Here is a 15,791-nt window from a genome sequence, read left to right on the forward strand (position 1 = left end):
AAAATCAGAATATCTGAGACATAGTGTTACGAATTATGCATTAAGCTGTACACTTAGTACCTGCTGATGGCACCTATAGTCTATGGCTTCAACATGCAGAGGAAGCCTGCTGCAGTGCCGTGAGCCTGCGGTCCTAGCTACTCAGGAGGCTGAGGCAGGAAGATCACTTGAGGCCAGCAGTTTAAGACTAGCTTGCACAATGTAGCAAGACCCTGTCACTAAGAAAAAAATGTTTTAATTTAAAAAAAAAAAAAAACATGCTGGGCCGGGTATGGTGGCTCATGCTTGTAATCCCAGCACTTTGGGAGGCTGAGGTGGGCAGATCACCTGAGGTTGGGAATTCAAGACCAGCCTGACCAACATGGAGAAACCCTGGCTCTAATAAAAATACAAAATTAGCCAGGCATGATAGGGCATGCCTGTAATCCCAGCTACTCGGGAGGCTGAGGCAGGAGAATGGCTTGAACCTGGGAAGCAGAGGTTGCAGTGAGCCGAGATCGCGCCATTATACTCCAGCCTGGGCAACAAGACAGAGTGAAACTCTGTCTCCAAAAAAAAAAAAAAAAAAAAAAAAAACCATACTGGGGAATTTCTCAACTTTTATACGTGAAAATACTTGGTGAAGTATTTTGTGGTACATTTAAGATCTGTTCTTGTGTCTCTAGATACCTAGGTTGATTAGGTGGCAAAGTAAGCAATCTAATTTTAAGCTTCTCACTATATAGACTGTGCTCGGACACCCTTTTTCATTTGAAACAGATCTTTGTCCCTTTATTCCCACCTTACCTTCACATTTCCCAGACTCAGACATGTTTCATGGCCTAAATGAAGCCTGCCAAGGTTTCCTCTTGGGTTCATCACTGCCCCTTGTTATTTAGCTGGAGAGGTCTTTGCAGAATGACATTTCCCTCCTACAGTGCTTACTGTGCCCCATTTAGCATGCAGCCTTTACATTTTTCCTAACCCCTGCTTGCTCTCTAAAGAAGAGAAAACCCAAACCTCATCCTCTAGTGAAGCAATTCAGAACTCAGAGCCCTGGCAGTTGGCATTGGGCCTGGCACTAAACTTAAATGAATGAGATGCCCCTTATTTTGATCCAGGCTCCAGCATTCACAGGTAAATATCTGCTTGTCTTCTTCATCTGCTATCACGTATCTTTTCTTCCGCCCCTTCTAAAACCAGAGTATGTATGCCCACTCCAGTTCACCAAATATTTTTAGCTTTCTCATATTCTGATTTTGCTCAGCAGCATTTTCTGGTTTACTATCTGGGTTGTCACTGTACTGTCATTTCTCCCAGTCTAGTTGTGCCTGAAGCAGTTTTCATAGCTAAATGATGAACCCTTGAAGAAAGGGGTTTGTAATGAACATGGAAACTCCGGTGGGCTCTTTGTAATCAGTTCTTTAATCCTCCACCTGCCAGACCATGGATACAATTCGTAATTATCAGAGCAGAGAACTAAATCCCTGTACCGTGGCAGAAAGCATGAGCACTATGGGAGGGCGAGTGACAGAATCTGCTCTTCAGTGGGGAGGGGGACAGATATTTTGGAAAACTTTGACACAAAATGTGATGTATTTGTATAACCTTTTCATGTAGAACTGTGCTGCAGTCAGAGAGAGGGGTTGGGTCTTCTTCATTAAAAGCTTATTAAATGAAGAAATAGGACAGTCGTTTTGCTTCGGTAGATGGGGGTCAGAGAGGCGGGTCTGATCTCCTCAGGATATTAATGTCTGCCTTCAGCCGGGGGAAATGAGCCGTCACTTGAGTTAGAGGCAGCTTTATGTGCTCATCACTAGGGATTCCCATATGTCCAGGGAGCTGCAACAGTAAAAAATGGCAAAGCTCAGTGGTAGAGTACAGAGAGTTCTCATTGGAATTCATGTCAGGAAGCTCAGCTCAGTCTGCCCAGAGCATGTCTGTTTAATGTTGATCAGCTGTCCATCTGATAAACCGAACTGATACCGGTATTCCCTCCAAGGGCTGCCCTGACAGTGACAGCCGCCGCACCCAGATGTCTTGTTAGGCTTTTTTGGTAGCCTCAAGTATTTTTAACCCCTTTTGCGACACACAAACCCCAAAGTACTTCTAGAAACCTTAGATGAGGATGGCTAGCTAAGCTTTCTGGCATATAAGAGCCCCACATAACTGTTTCCAGAAACCAGAGATTATTAGCGAGCTGTCCCTCCTTGTCATCCTCCTTCTCCTCCTTCTCCTCCTCCTCGTAAGCATCCGGTTGACCTGCAGGATAATTATGCGTTGACGGTGTCAAGTGTACGTCTGAGTTATTCAAAATAACATTTTTAACAATGTTCTTAAATATAGTAAGTCACCTGGCTTGATTATGCTTTATTAAGGTACTCTCATAGGTGTGTTCATTGATCACTAAGCAGAGCTTTATTATGTTCATGCGTAAAGGGACCATGCAATACAAATTTCTTTTCAGTTGGCTGATTTCCGGTGATAAATATGGTAACTCTTTGCTGAGCCCCCACATCCCTCTGCTCTTTCAAGTATGACCACCACCACCAAAGGCAGCTGACTTCTTTGTAGATTGGCAGGCAGGTATGGAGGGAGTTAATTACAGAACACATCAATACTGAGGGGGTTTTTTTGTGTGTGTGGCGGGGGGGAATAAATCAAGAGGGGAGGAAATGAATGCAAGTCTTTGTGTTAAGCTGTGATTATTTTAAAATTATATTTCTGCAAAACTACCAGTAGTTCTAAATTACAGCACTGAATATGGGAGAATCTTGTTTTAAAGTTGTTTTTTTTTTAGGCCGGGCGCGGTGGCTCACGCCTGTAATCCCAGCACTTTGGGAGGCTGAGGCGGGTGGATCACGAGGTCAAGAGATCGAGACCATCCCGGTCAACATGGTGAAACCCCGTCTCTACTAAAAATACAAAAAATTAGCTGGGCATGGTGGCGCGTGCCTGTAATCCCAGCTACTCAGGAGGCTGAGGCAGGAGAATTGCCTGAGCCCGGGAGGCGGAGGTTGCGGTGAGCCGAGATTGCGCCATTGCACTCCAGCCTGGGTAACGAGCGAAACTCCGTCTCAGGAAAAAAAAAAAAAAAAAAAAAAAAGTTTTTTTTTTTTTTTTTTTAATTAAAGTACTACTTAAAAGATTTTGTCTTTATATTTGTTTTTCCTCACTTTTGGACCTTGTGTTTTCATGGCATGGCAGGATTCTAACATAGACTGAAGTATCTAATCTCTTTGAAATGAGACCAGCTGCAATGACTTTTTATTTTCTGCTTCTTTTCTGTATACTCTAACTTCGAATGGTGGATGACCTTTTCTAAAAGAGACACAGCACCCTCAGCAATTGCTTAGTATGTGTGCTCAGAGCTGGAAGTAAGTCCTGGTAGTTTTTTCCAATCCTTGAACCTGTAACTTGATCACTACTTGGAGGTCATCCTTATTACAGCCTACAACAGGCGTCCCCAAACTTTTTACACAGGGGGCCAGTTCACTGTCCCTCAGACTGTTGGAGGGCCACCACATACTGTGCTCCTCTCACTGACCACCAATGAAAGAGGTGCCCCTTCCTGAAGTGCGGCGGGAGGGGGGCGGATAAATGGCCTCAGGGGACTGCAGTCTGGGGACGCCTGGCCTACAACCTTGGCATTTTTCTTTTCCTTTTTTTAAAATAGACATAGGGTCTCCCTATGTTGCCCAGGCTGGTCTCAATCTCCTGGGCTCAAGCAGTCATCCAACCTTGGCCTCCCAAAGTGTTGGGATTACAGGCATGAGCCACCATGCCCAACTGGCACTTTGCCTCTCATGGTTGAGAATTTTCATTTTCCTACCCTATTTTTAAAAATAGAATTCTAGGCTGGGCATGGTGACTCTTATCTGTAATTCCAGCACTCTGGGAGACCAAGGTGGGAGGATCACTTGAGGCTAGGAGTCTAAGACCAGCCTAGGCAACATAGTGAGACCCCCCATCTCTACTACAAAAAGAAAATTAAAAATTAGCTGGGTATGGTGGTGTGCAGCTGTAATCCCAGCTACTGAGGAGGTTGAAGTGGGAGGCTTCCTTGAGCCCAGGAGTTTGCGGTCACAATGAACTGTAATAACACCACTGCTCTCCAGCCTAGGTGATAGAGTGAGACCCTGTCTCAAAAGAAAAATTATTATAAAATCAGAATTCTCATTTCAGAATTTAAGAAGGAAATAAGATGAATTTTGAATGATGCACTCATGGCTGCACTCATGGCCCAACCCGAATGCAAAGCTCTATTTTAATTTATCAACATGAATAAATGATGAATTGGGAAAATCCTTATGTTTCTCTGTTTATCACAGCTTAAATTGAATGACTCTTAGGACTCTAAGTCTACTTATTAAAAAATTAATATTTGGCACTTATAATTAGTTAAAGGTTATCACCATGAAAGATTCTTTTACCTGGCATGGGTTTACAAAAGTATGTATGCCTTTCCTTTTCATTAGAGTTCACATGCCTTTTTTTTTTAACTGTTTGAGCTGGATATTATTGAAGCATGTTTAGAAATTTTTTTGCTTTTATCTGTTTCTCCGTTTGCTCCCAACCCCGATTATTTGCCCTGTTCTTTGGGACTGTGGGGAGAGAAATAAAACACAAGAAGCAGGGGCGGGCTGTGGGGAGAAGCTAGTATGTCACAGGGCAGTAAGAGCTATGGAGGGGAAAAAAGCAGGAAGTCGGGATTGGGAATGCTGATGAGGATGAGAGGGTTGCTATTGTAAATGGAGTGGCCAGGAAGGCCTTACGTACAGAGAAGTGCACTTTTGCAGAGACCCGAAGCAGATGAATGACTAAGCCCTGTAGAAACATAAGGCAAGTGCAGTCCAGATAGAGGAAAGGGCAAAGGCCCCGAGGCAAGAACAGGCTTGGCATGTTTAAGGAACAACAAAGGAGCTAGTGTCGCAGAAGAGGGTGAGTGTTGGGAAAAGCGTAGGGGATGAAGTCAGAGAGACCAGGGGTAGAGAAGTTGTGGCAGATTGTGTTAGACTTGGAGTCCATTATAGGGACTGACTTTTACCAAAGTACGTGAGATGGGGACTACTGGAGGGTTTTGAGCAGAAGAGCCATGGGCCCGGTGGTTTCATTTTCCTGCTTGCCTCGTTTCTGCTACCATTTTACCACTCCAGCCTCACATCTACAAAGTATCTTTCATTTGTCCTCCATACTTAGTCACACAGCAATACTGCAATTCTTCCGTTAGATTATTTTATATCACACTCCGTGTATCTCCGTTGTCACCTTAGAGGTCACATTCTAATCAGGTCACTCCTAAATTATTAGAAAAGTAGAAACAACTTTGTGATAGTTGTAGTTTGGCAATTGTGGTGTAAATAAATAAACTTCTTAAAAAACTGTTTTAACAAAATAGGTTTCCTCATGAAGCCATCAGTTCCTTGTCACTGGAAATACTAAAATAGGACTTAGGCATGGTGGGTCACACCTGTAATCAAGGGCCGAGGCTTAAGGCCAGGAGTTTGAGCCCGGCCGAGGCAACAAAGTGAAAACCTGTCTCTACAAAAAAAATATATAAGAAATAAAAAAATTAGCCAGGCTTGGTGGTGTGCACCTATAGTCCTAGCTACTCAGGAGGCTGAGGCGGGAGGATTGCTTGAGCCCAGAAGTTGAATGGCTTTTTCTAGTGAGCTTGCACTACTTGGCCTCAGGCTCTTTACAGCTAGAGTCCTCTGAAATCATGCTGTGGTATCTTGATCTTCTTGACAGTCACAGTCATCTCTCCCATGCTGTGTATCCTGGATTATACTGGTATATTCCATTTCTTTTTGTTTTATTTTTGTGACAGGGTCTCATTCTGTCCGGGCTGGAGTGCAGTGGCATGATCTTGGCTGACTGCAGCCTTGATATCCTAGGCTCAAGTGATCCTCCCATCTCAAGCCTCCTGAGTAGCTGGAACCACAAGGGCGCACCACCACGTTCAGCTAATTTGTGTATTTTTTTCTAGAGATACAGTTTCATCATGTTACCCAGGCTGGTCTCAAACTCCTGGGCTCAAGCAATCCACCCACCTTGTCCTCCCAAAGTGTTTGGATTATAGGCATGAGCCACTGCCCCTGGCCTCCATTTCTTTGTTTTTTTGGGTGTGTTTTTATGAGGGTTTTTTGTTGTTTTTTTTTTTTTTTTTTTTTTTTTGAGATGGAGTCTGACTCTGTCACCCAGGTTGGAGTGCAGTGGTGCGATCTCAGCTCTCTACAACCTCTGCCTCTCGGGTTCAAGGGATTCTCCTGCCTCAGCCTCCTCAGTAGCTGGGATTACAGGTGCCTGCCACCACGCCCAGCTAATTTTTGTATTTTTAGTAGAGACAGGGTTTCACTATGTCGGCCAGGCTAGTCTCAAACTCCTGACCTCAGGTGATCCACCCACCTCAACCTCCCAAAGTGCTGGGATTATAGGCATGAGCCACCACACCTGGCCTCCATTTCTTAAAATACCAATTTCATCCTGGCATCTTCATATTGTTCAGCCCTTCCTTAATAATGCCGAACTGATTTAGAAAAACCTAAGCTCCTTGCTTGGTCTATTTAAGGCCCTCTCCAGTCCATGAGTCCAACCTTATCTCTGCTGCTCTCTGTGTTAGATGGGCTTGCCTGCTGCTGTCCAATGAGTATTCCCTACTTACCTCCAAATCTTAATCTATTTAAATGTTCAAAAATAAAAAAGGCTGTTAAAAAGGTCATAATCTCAGCATCTGCATTTCCTCCTCCCTGCCTGTCCTCTTTTCTTCCTTCTCATTGTTTTCCCTGTTTCTCCAAAAATCAACTCGTGCTCCTCATTCGTTCATTCATACGGCAAAGACTTGAGGGCCCGCCAGGCACTGATCTACACAATAGAGATAGAATAAAGAAAAAAACAGACAAAAATTCCAGCCCTCATGTTTTTTTACGCTTACCAACTTTTGAAGAAATAAATGTGCTCTACCACATTCTTTTTAATTTCTACATAGTATTGTACTCCATTAATGGATATTTAGATTGTTTCTAATTATTTGGTGTTACCAAACCATGTAATGTATGCTATTTAAAACAAACCCGTCGGACGTGTCATGGCTCATGCCTATAATGCCAGCACTTTGGGAAGCCGTGGTGGGAGGATTGCTTGAGGCCAGGAGTTGGAAACTAGCCTGCTGACATAGGAAAACCCTGTAATGTTTTTAGATACCATACTTTTCTAAGTGATTGTACCAATTTAAGGTCCGATACAGTATTATGTTCAGGGAAAATTTCCCTGTGAGTGGCTACCTTCAAGAGTCAGGCTGTTCAAGTAAAAGTGGAAGGAAAAAAGAAGTGGTGGACACTGGCAAGCTGAGGAGCGTGGTTCCAAAGACTTGCCAATTCAATTTAGTTTTAGAAATGCTGTTTGCCAAAGAGTGTGTCTGTGGGCTTTATCTGGCTCTTGGGGCATCAATATGAGGCCCCTATTTCTACCTTCGCCAAAACCGTATCTTCTTGATCTTTTTCATTTCTGCCAAGTTAATGAATTAAAAATGTTATTTCATTGTTATTATAATACTCCTTTCTAAATTATTAGTGAGGTTGAACATCATTTTATGTAGTTTTTGACTATCTATATTTCTTCTGAAATTACCTCTTTATACCCGTTACCATTTTGCTACTGTTTCTTTATCTTATTAATTTGGATAAGCTTCACGTATATTTAGAATATAAACCTTTTGTTTATATTGCAAGTACTTCAAGTCTATATTTGCCTCATTATTTTTTATGGTATATTTTATTTTATTTTTTATTTTTTTGAGATGGAGTTTTACTCTGTGGACCAGGCTGTAGTGCAGTGGCTTGATCTTGGCTCACTGCAACCTCTGCCTCTCAGGTTCAAGCGATTCTCCAGCCTCAGCCTCCCAAGTAGCTGGGATTACAGGCACATACCACGACACCTGGCTCATTTTTGTATTTTTTTGGTAGAGGCGGGATTTCACCATGTTGGCCAGGCTGGTCTTGAACTCCTGACCTCAAGTGATTCCCCCACCTCAGTCTCCCAAAGTGCTGGGATTACAAGCGTGAGCCACTGCTTTCAGCCTATGGTATAATTTAGTATTAAACTTTTTGGTTTATTTTAACTACTCAGATTTATCCTTTGTTTTCTTTGTAGCTTCCTGAGTTCCTATTTTATTTTGCAAAACTTTCTCACCCCAAGGCCATAAAAATGTTTTCCTGTAGTATTGCTTTTTACAGTTAAATGGTTAGTCCATTGAAATATATTCTTATCCATGGTGTAAGGTAGGGGTCTAACATATTTTTCTTGTAATTGACAGCCAGTTGCCCCGATACCATTTGTAAGAATAATCCATCTTTCCCCTAATGATTTGAATTATCTTTATCATAAATAATTATTCAATTGCATTTGAATTTCTCTCTGGATTCCATTTCACTAATCTATTAGTCTGTTCTTGTGATATTATCATACTTTTTTTTCTTCTTCTTCAAGACAGGGTCTCATTATGTTCCCCAGGATGGTCCCAAACTCCAGGGCTAAAGCAATCCTCCTGCCTCAGCCTCCCAAACTTCTGGGATTACAGACATGAGCCTCCACACCCAGCCATACTATATTTTTTAAAACTGCAATAGCATAGCTTTATAGTAACTTTTAAAATCTAGAATGGCTAGTACGTTTTAAAATTTAGAATGGCAGTCCTCTTTTTTTTTTTTCCAAAGTTTTTCTTTTGTAATTTTCAAATTTACTATTCCCATATGAACATAAAAATCAGTTTTACAATTTTAAAAACAAATTTTAGGATTCAAATGAAATGACTTTAAATGGATGACTCCTGCCTATCATTTTAATATTTTTAGAAAGACCCTGAATTTGCACATGTTGTGTTTGGGATATTTATTAGTTTTCTATTGATATGCAAAGAGCCCAGGCGTTAGAACCAGAGTCCTGGGCTTGAATCCAGCTTTGCAGTTAACTAGCTGTGTGAACTTAAGCAAGTTACTTAGCCTGTCAGCCTAGCTACCTTCTGTACAGAGGAGATAATAAAGCTTACCTTAGAGAGCTGTTGTGAGTTTTATATTATTTTATTTTATTTATTAATCTGTTAATTGAGTTATTCTTACAAAATATTTTATATAGTGTTCAGCATACAGTATATAATTGTCTTAAAGTAATTTAATAAGTCATAGCCATAATCACTATTAAGCACTTTTTAAAAGAGTATTTTTGAAGGATCTTCAGATGAAGTGACAGATCTGGCATTTATTTCAAAGTCTGAAAGAGGAATAAAGGGCATAGCTAAAACAAGGTTAGCCACGGTTAACAACTTTGAAAGTTGAGTGATGGGTCCCCAGAGGTTTTGATGCAATATTTTCTACTTTTGTGTTTGAAAATTCCCAAAATTTAAAAAAAGCAATCCTCCTGCCTTAGCATCCTTTAAAAGCTGTTAAAAATGATAAAGTGTAAATATTTGTTATTTCTAAGTGGAAGATTATATAAATTTTATTCTCTGTACTTTTCTGTATTTTTTTAACCTCTCAAAAAAAAGCGGTAAGGAAGCTGGTGAGAGAGAAAGAAGGCTCCATCGTCTTTTTTTTTTTTTTTTTTTTTTTTGAGACGGAGTTTTGCTCTTGTTACCCAGGCTGGAGTGCAATGGCGCAACCTCGGCTCACCGCAACCTCCGCCTCCTGGGTTCAGGCAATTCTCCTGCCTCAGCCTCCTGAGTAGCTGGGATTACAGGCACGCACCACCATGCCCAGCTAATTTTTTGTATTTTTAGTAGAGATGGGGTTTCACCATGTTGACCAGGATGGTCTCGATCTCTTGACCTTGTGATCCACCCACCTCAGCCTCCCAAAGTGCTGGGATTACAGGCTTGAGCCACCGCGCCCGGCTCCATCGTCTTTTTAATCACCTTTGTCTGTGTGGTGAAACACAATTAATTCTTCTCCTATTTTAACATGAACTTAAATGCAGAACATTTGAAGAGATTTCAGGTTATTATAAGGAACGGTTTTTGGTTGTTTTTCATTTTTCTTTTCTTTTCTTTTTTTTTTTTTTTTGAGACAGGATCTCACTGTCACTCAGGGTGGAGTACAATGTTGCAAACACAGCCTACTGCAGCCTCAACTTCCTGGGCTCAAGCAATCCTCCTGCCTCAGTCCCCCAAGTAGCTTAGAATCACAGGCACACACCACCACACCTGGCTAATTTTTTTCTTTTAATTTTTCATAGAGATGAGGTCTCCCTATGTTGCCCAGGCTGGTCTTGAGCTCCTGGGCTGAAGTGATCCTCCTGCCTTGGCCTCCTAAAGTCTTAGGATTACAGGTGTGAGCCACCAGACCCAGCTAAACTGCTTATCACGCCTGGTGTGGTGGCTCACAGTGCTGTTATCCTAGCACTTTGGAAGACTGAGGTGGAAGGATTACTTCGGCCTAGGAGTTCCAGACAAGCCTGGGCAACACGGGGAGACCTCTGTCTCTACGAAAAAATAGCTTTTTAAAAAAGCAGCCAGATATGGTGGTATGTGCCTGTAGTCCTAGCTATGCAGGAGACTGAGGCAAGAATATCCTTTGAGCCCAGGAGTTTGAGGTCACAGTGAGCCATGGTCATGCCATTGTACTCCAGCCTGGACTACAGAGTGAGACCCTGTTTCTAAAAATAAAAACTGTCCATCAGCTGGCATGGCTCCTGTGAGATAGTTATCACTAATCCCTGTAGGGGGCTACATAGAGACTAACTGACCTCTGGGGTCACTTACAACTCTGATTTTATAAACCCATTTTTTAGTTTATATGGTTCCTTCCCTTTTGAAACTAAGAATGAGAGCGATGCCCTATAACCTTTATAAATTAATGGCAGCTGGGCATGGTGGCTCATGCCTGTAATCCCAGCACTTCGGGAGGCTGAGGCAGGCAGATCACCTGAGGTCAGGAGTTCAAGACCAGCCTGGCCAACATGGCGAAACCCCATCTCCACTAAAAATACAAGAATTAGCAGCACATGGTGGCTTATGCCTTTAATACTAAATCCTAGGGAGGCTGAGGCAGGAGAATCACTTGAACCCGGGAGATGGAGGTTCCTCGAGCCAAGATCGCAACATTGCACTCCAACATGGGCCACAAGAGTGAAACTCTGTCTCAAAAAAAAAAAAAAATCCTGAATCTTTTTTTTTTTTTTGTGAGACGGAGTCTTGCTCTGTCACCCAGGCTGGGGTGCAATGGTGCAATCTCGGCTCAGTGCAACCTCCACCTCCCCAGTTCAAGCAATTCTCCTGCCTCAGCCTCCCTAGGAACTGAGGCTACAGGCACTAGCCACGACGCCCTGCTAATTTTTTTTATTTTTCATAGAGATGGAATTTCACTGTGTTAGCCAGGATGGTCTTGATATCCTTACCTTGTGATCCGCCTGCCTCGGCCTCTCAAAGTGCTGGGATTACAGGCTTGAGCCACCACACCCGGCTTCTGTCTTCATTCTTATTCTGAAAGTTAAAAAGTCATTGAAGGAAGAAACCATATTTTATTGGTCTCTGTAAATCGCATAGCTTTACATTTACAATTAAAAGAGATAATGTGGCTAGGCACTGTGACTCACACCTGTTATCCCAGCTCAGGAGTTCAAGATGAGCCTGGGCAACATGGCAAAAGTTCATCTCTACCAAAAATACAAAAGTGAGCCAGGCTTGTTGTTGCACACCTGTAGTCCCAGCTACCCAGGAGGCCGAAGTGGGAGGATTATTAGAGCCTGGGAGGTGGAGGTTACAGTGAGCTGATACTGTACCACTGCACAGAAACCTGGGTGACAGAGTGAGACCCCATCTCAAAAAAAGAGAGAGGGGTAATGTAAATAATGCAGTTAGACTCGTATCTGGCACAGATTGTAATTCTCACTTAAATTGGAATTCCATTAGATACTGCTAAGGAGTCTCAGAAATCTTGACGTTATGAGAGTGAGGAAAGTATACTGAGAGCACAGTATCTAATGGAGCTGTGGAGTGTAGCTCTCCACTGGCCAGCTTCTGTCTGGGATATCCTGATGACCTGTGGGGAAGAGTGAGGAGTGTTACAGAGAAGGAAAGTGTCAAGATCTTCTTACAGATCCCAGACCGCTCAGTAGAGAGACCTCTATTTAAAGCTTCATTAAAAAGGCATAATCCAAAAAACAAAAGGGCAATCTGTGGAATATTTTATTGTTGAAAGCTGAAATCAGACATGAGTGATAAAATGGCATTCTTCATACTCTGACAAATCTCACCTTTATGTTTTAGTCAAAGAAGTTTGGCAGAGATCACGGAGCTTATTCATACTGCTCTCCTTGTACATCGTGGGATAGTAAATTTAAATGAATTGCAGTCATCTGATGGTCCACTGAAAGATATGCAGTTTGGAAATAAAATTGCTATCCTGAGTGGAGACTTTCTTCTAGCAAATGCCTGCAATGGACTAGCTCTGCTACAGAACACCAAGGTAAAAATGGGCAGGGTTTGCTTCTTATTTTTACTATCATAAGTAGATCTTCAGTATAGATCTTTGTGTATCAGCCGGGTGCAGTGGCTCACGCCAGTAATCACAGGACTTTGGGAAGCCAGGGCGGGCGGATCACAAGGTTAGTAGTTCGAGACCATCCTGGCCAACATGATGAAACCCCGTCTCTACTAAAAATACAAAAAATTAGCCTGGTGTGGTGGTGGTCACCTGTAAGCCCAGCTGCTTGGGAGGCTGAGGCAGGAGAATCTCTTGAACCTGGGAGGCAGAAGTTGCAGCAAGCTGAGACCACGCCTCTGCACTCCAGCCTGGGCAACAGAGTGAGACTCTATCTCAAAAACAAAAACCAACTTTGTATGTCAGTTTTCCGTATTCCAGATTATTTCTTTAAGTTAAAGACCTAGAAGTGGTCCAAAGGGTTTACCATTTTTAGTATTTTTTTTTCCTTTTGTCATAGTGACATGATCTGACTCCCTGAAGTGCAGTAGCATAATCATAGCTTATTACAGCCTCAAACTCCTGGGCTTAAGCGATCCTCCCACCTCAGCCTCCTGCGTAGTTACAGGCAGCACCATGCCTGGCTAATTTTTAAGTTTTTTAGAGAGACGGAGTCTCATTATGTTGCCCAGGCTAGTCTTGAACTCCTAGCCTCAAATGATCCTCCCACCTCAACCTCCCGAAGTGCTGGGATTACAGGCATGAGCCACCATGCCTGGCCACATTTTTAGTATTCTTGACACATATTGCCAACCTGCTTTCTGGAAAGATTATAGAGGTATTTCATGCATAACAGTTAGGATTAGGTTTGATTATAAGATAATAGTGCCCTATAAGATAGGAATTTATTTTTTTCTTTCATGTAAAATCATCTCGGAGTAGGCAGTCAAGAGTTGGTATAGTGATTCTGCAAAGTCAGGGACCCAGGCTCCTTCTCTCTTAAGATTCTGCCATCCTTAACCACATCATGGCCCGAAGCAGTTGCCATTGTGGCCTCCCTTCAGTCAGCAGAATAGAGGAAGGACAAAAAGGGGCAGGTCTCCTTCCCTTGAAGGTTGGATCAATTACATCTTAGTTTGCTAGGGAGACTCTCAGTGTAAGCCAGCTATCCTGGGATCCCATATTTAGCATTTATCCTGGATTTTTCATTTTTTAATAGGGAATTATTACTAATAATTATTGTAGAATAAGCTGGGATGAGTTTGGTAGATCTCCACTTTGTACTTCCAGCCTCTGCTTTTATTTTTGTATAATGTAATATAATAGTATTGTGAGACCCTTACACAGTAGAGAGAGTTCTCATTATCAGTTTTCCTTTTTTTTTTTTTTTTTTTTGAGACAGTCTTAACGCTGTTGCCCAAGCTGAAGTGTAATGGCATGATCTTGACTCACTGCAACCTCCACCTCCCAGATTCAAGCAGTTCTCCTGCCTCAGCCTTCTGAGTAGCTGGGACTGTAGTGTCACTATGCCGGCTAATTTTTTTTATTTTTAGTAGAGATGGAGTTTCACCTGTTAGCCAGGATGATCTAGATCTCCTGACCTGACAGTCCATCTGCCTAATCCTCCCAAAGTGCTGGGATTACAGGAAGTAAGCCACCACGCCCAGCCTTTTGTTTGTTTTTTGAGATAGGGTCTTACTCTGTCACCCAGGCTGGAGTGCAGTGGTGTGATCACTGCAGCTTCAACCTCCCAAGCTGAAGTGATCGTCCCACATCAGTGTCCCAAGTAGCTGGGACCACAGATGCATACAACGACTCCTGGCTCGTTTTTGGTTTTTGGGTTTTTTTTTTCTTTTTTTCTTGAGATGGAGTCTCGCCCTTGTTGCCCAGGCTGGAGTGCAATGGCATGATAACTCACTGCAACCTCCGCCTCCCGGGTTCAAGCAATTCTCCTGCCTAAGCCTCCCAAGTAGCCGGGTTTACAGACATGTGCCACCACACCTGGCTAATTTTTTGTATTTTTAGTAGAGACAGAGTTTCACTATGTTGGCCAGCCTGGTCTCGAACTCCTGACCTCAAGCAATCCACTCACCTTGGCCTCCCAAAGTGCTGGGATTACAGATTTGAGCCACTGCACCCAGCCATTTTTATTTTTGTTTTTTGTTTTTTGTTTTTTTCAGGGATGGGCTTTCACCATGTTGCCTAGGCTGGTCTTGAACCTCTGAGCTCAAGAAATCCAACCACCTTGGCCTCCCAAAGTGCTGGGATTACAGGCATGAGCCAGTATGCCCAGCTTCATCTTAAGTTGTGAAATCTGAAAGATACCAGCAATAACTCATTTCTTTTCCCAACCCTTTCAGGCACAACTAACAAATACTTCCCAATCAGGGACAGAATGCAGGGCAATTGCTATTAGACAGAAATGTCTAGGGACAACTAACTCCTTCCTGTATCAAGTGGTGAGAGAAGTATTTGATGCTGCTGCTCCAGCTGGCCATGTAGTATATCACTCAGTTGTACCATGGCCCATGCATGGCCTGCTGGAATCACAAAGCCGCCAGATACCAGTTGATAGGTTGAGTGGGAAACAGTAAGTTATTGGTTTGGTGTCTGTAAAATATATATGGGAAATCAAGGCTGATCACCTGTGCTAGGGAGCAAGTAGAGAGTTGACTGAGCGTACTTGTTTGTATAGTATAAATCTGTAACTGTTTTATTGCTTGGCAACACTTTGTTTTTGCAGTAAATCCTTTTAGCAGCAGTTAACTGAAAAAACTAAAAGTATATGTTTCATTTTTTTTAAGTATTGAATTTTTTTCTTAAAGTTAATAAGGAATGTATATTAAGAACTTGAACAAAATGTTTGTTGACATTTACTAACCACTATGGAGGCCATACTGGTATCACCGACCACATGAAAACAAGTCGAGTAAAATATGCTGAAAAGGTGTCAGGATCTACTTTATGCAGCTGCAGAAGGGTATATATGCCTACTACTCTGTGCACCATGACTTACATTTAGAGAAATGGCTATTCTAAGTGATTTCACTAATTATCAACTATAAGTGTTCAGTCTGCATAGGAAAGGGGAGGCAATAGTTCTTTTGCTCCATTGTTAGTAGAACAACTTTGAAAGCAGTTAAATAATTCCAGTTTTAGTTCAGTGTCATCAGGTATTTTAAATAAGTAAATCATTTAAGTCAGTTCTAAAAATGATTTGGTTTTTTTTTTCTTTCCATTCATTCATAGGATTAAGGTAAAGCTTTTGAAAGTATATTCTATTAAACATAAAGCCTTTGTGAGTGAGATTGGAAATTCAGTTTAAAAGTTTCATATTGAGGCTGGGCACGGTGGCTAACGCTTGTAATCCCAGCACTTCGGGAGGCTGAAGCGAGTGGA

General features: G+C 42.3%; 1 protein-coding gene across 2 annotated transcripts in view; it reads left to right on the forward strand.

Moving 5' to 3' along the window:
• PDSS2 (decaprenyl diphosphate synthase subunit 2) overlaps positions 1-15,791 on the forward strand; it is a 277,971-nt gene that overhangs the window by 139,476 nt on the left and 122,704 nt on the right. For both annotated transcript variants that reach the window (XM_039467791.2, XM_074397652.1), the window contains exon 3: positions 12,239-12,437. In XM_039467791.2, the coding sequence (XP_039323725.1) occupies positions 12,239-12,437 (199 nt within the window). The remainder of the gene's footprint in view (positions 1-12,238; positions 12,438-15,791) is intronic.

Source organism: Saimiri boliviensis, chromosome 4 (genome assembly GCF_048565385.1).
Source record: "Saimiri boliviensis isolate mSaiBol1 chromosome 4, mSaiBol1.pri, whole genome shotgun sequence".
Classification (NCBI taxonomy): Eukaryota; Metazoa; Chordata; class Mammalia; order Primates; family Cebidae; genus Saimiri; species Saimiri boliviensis.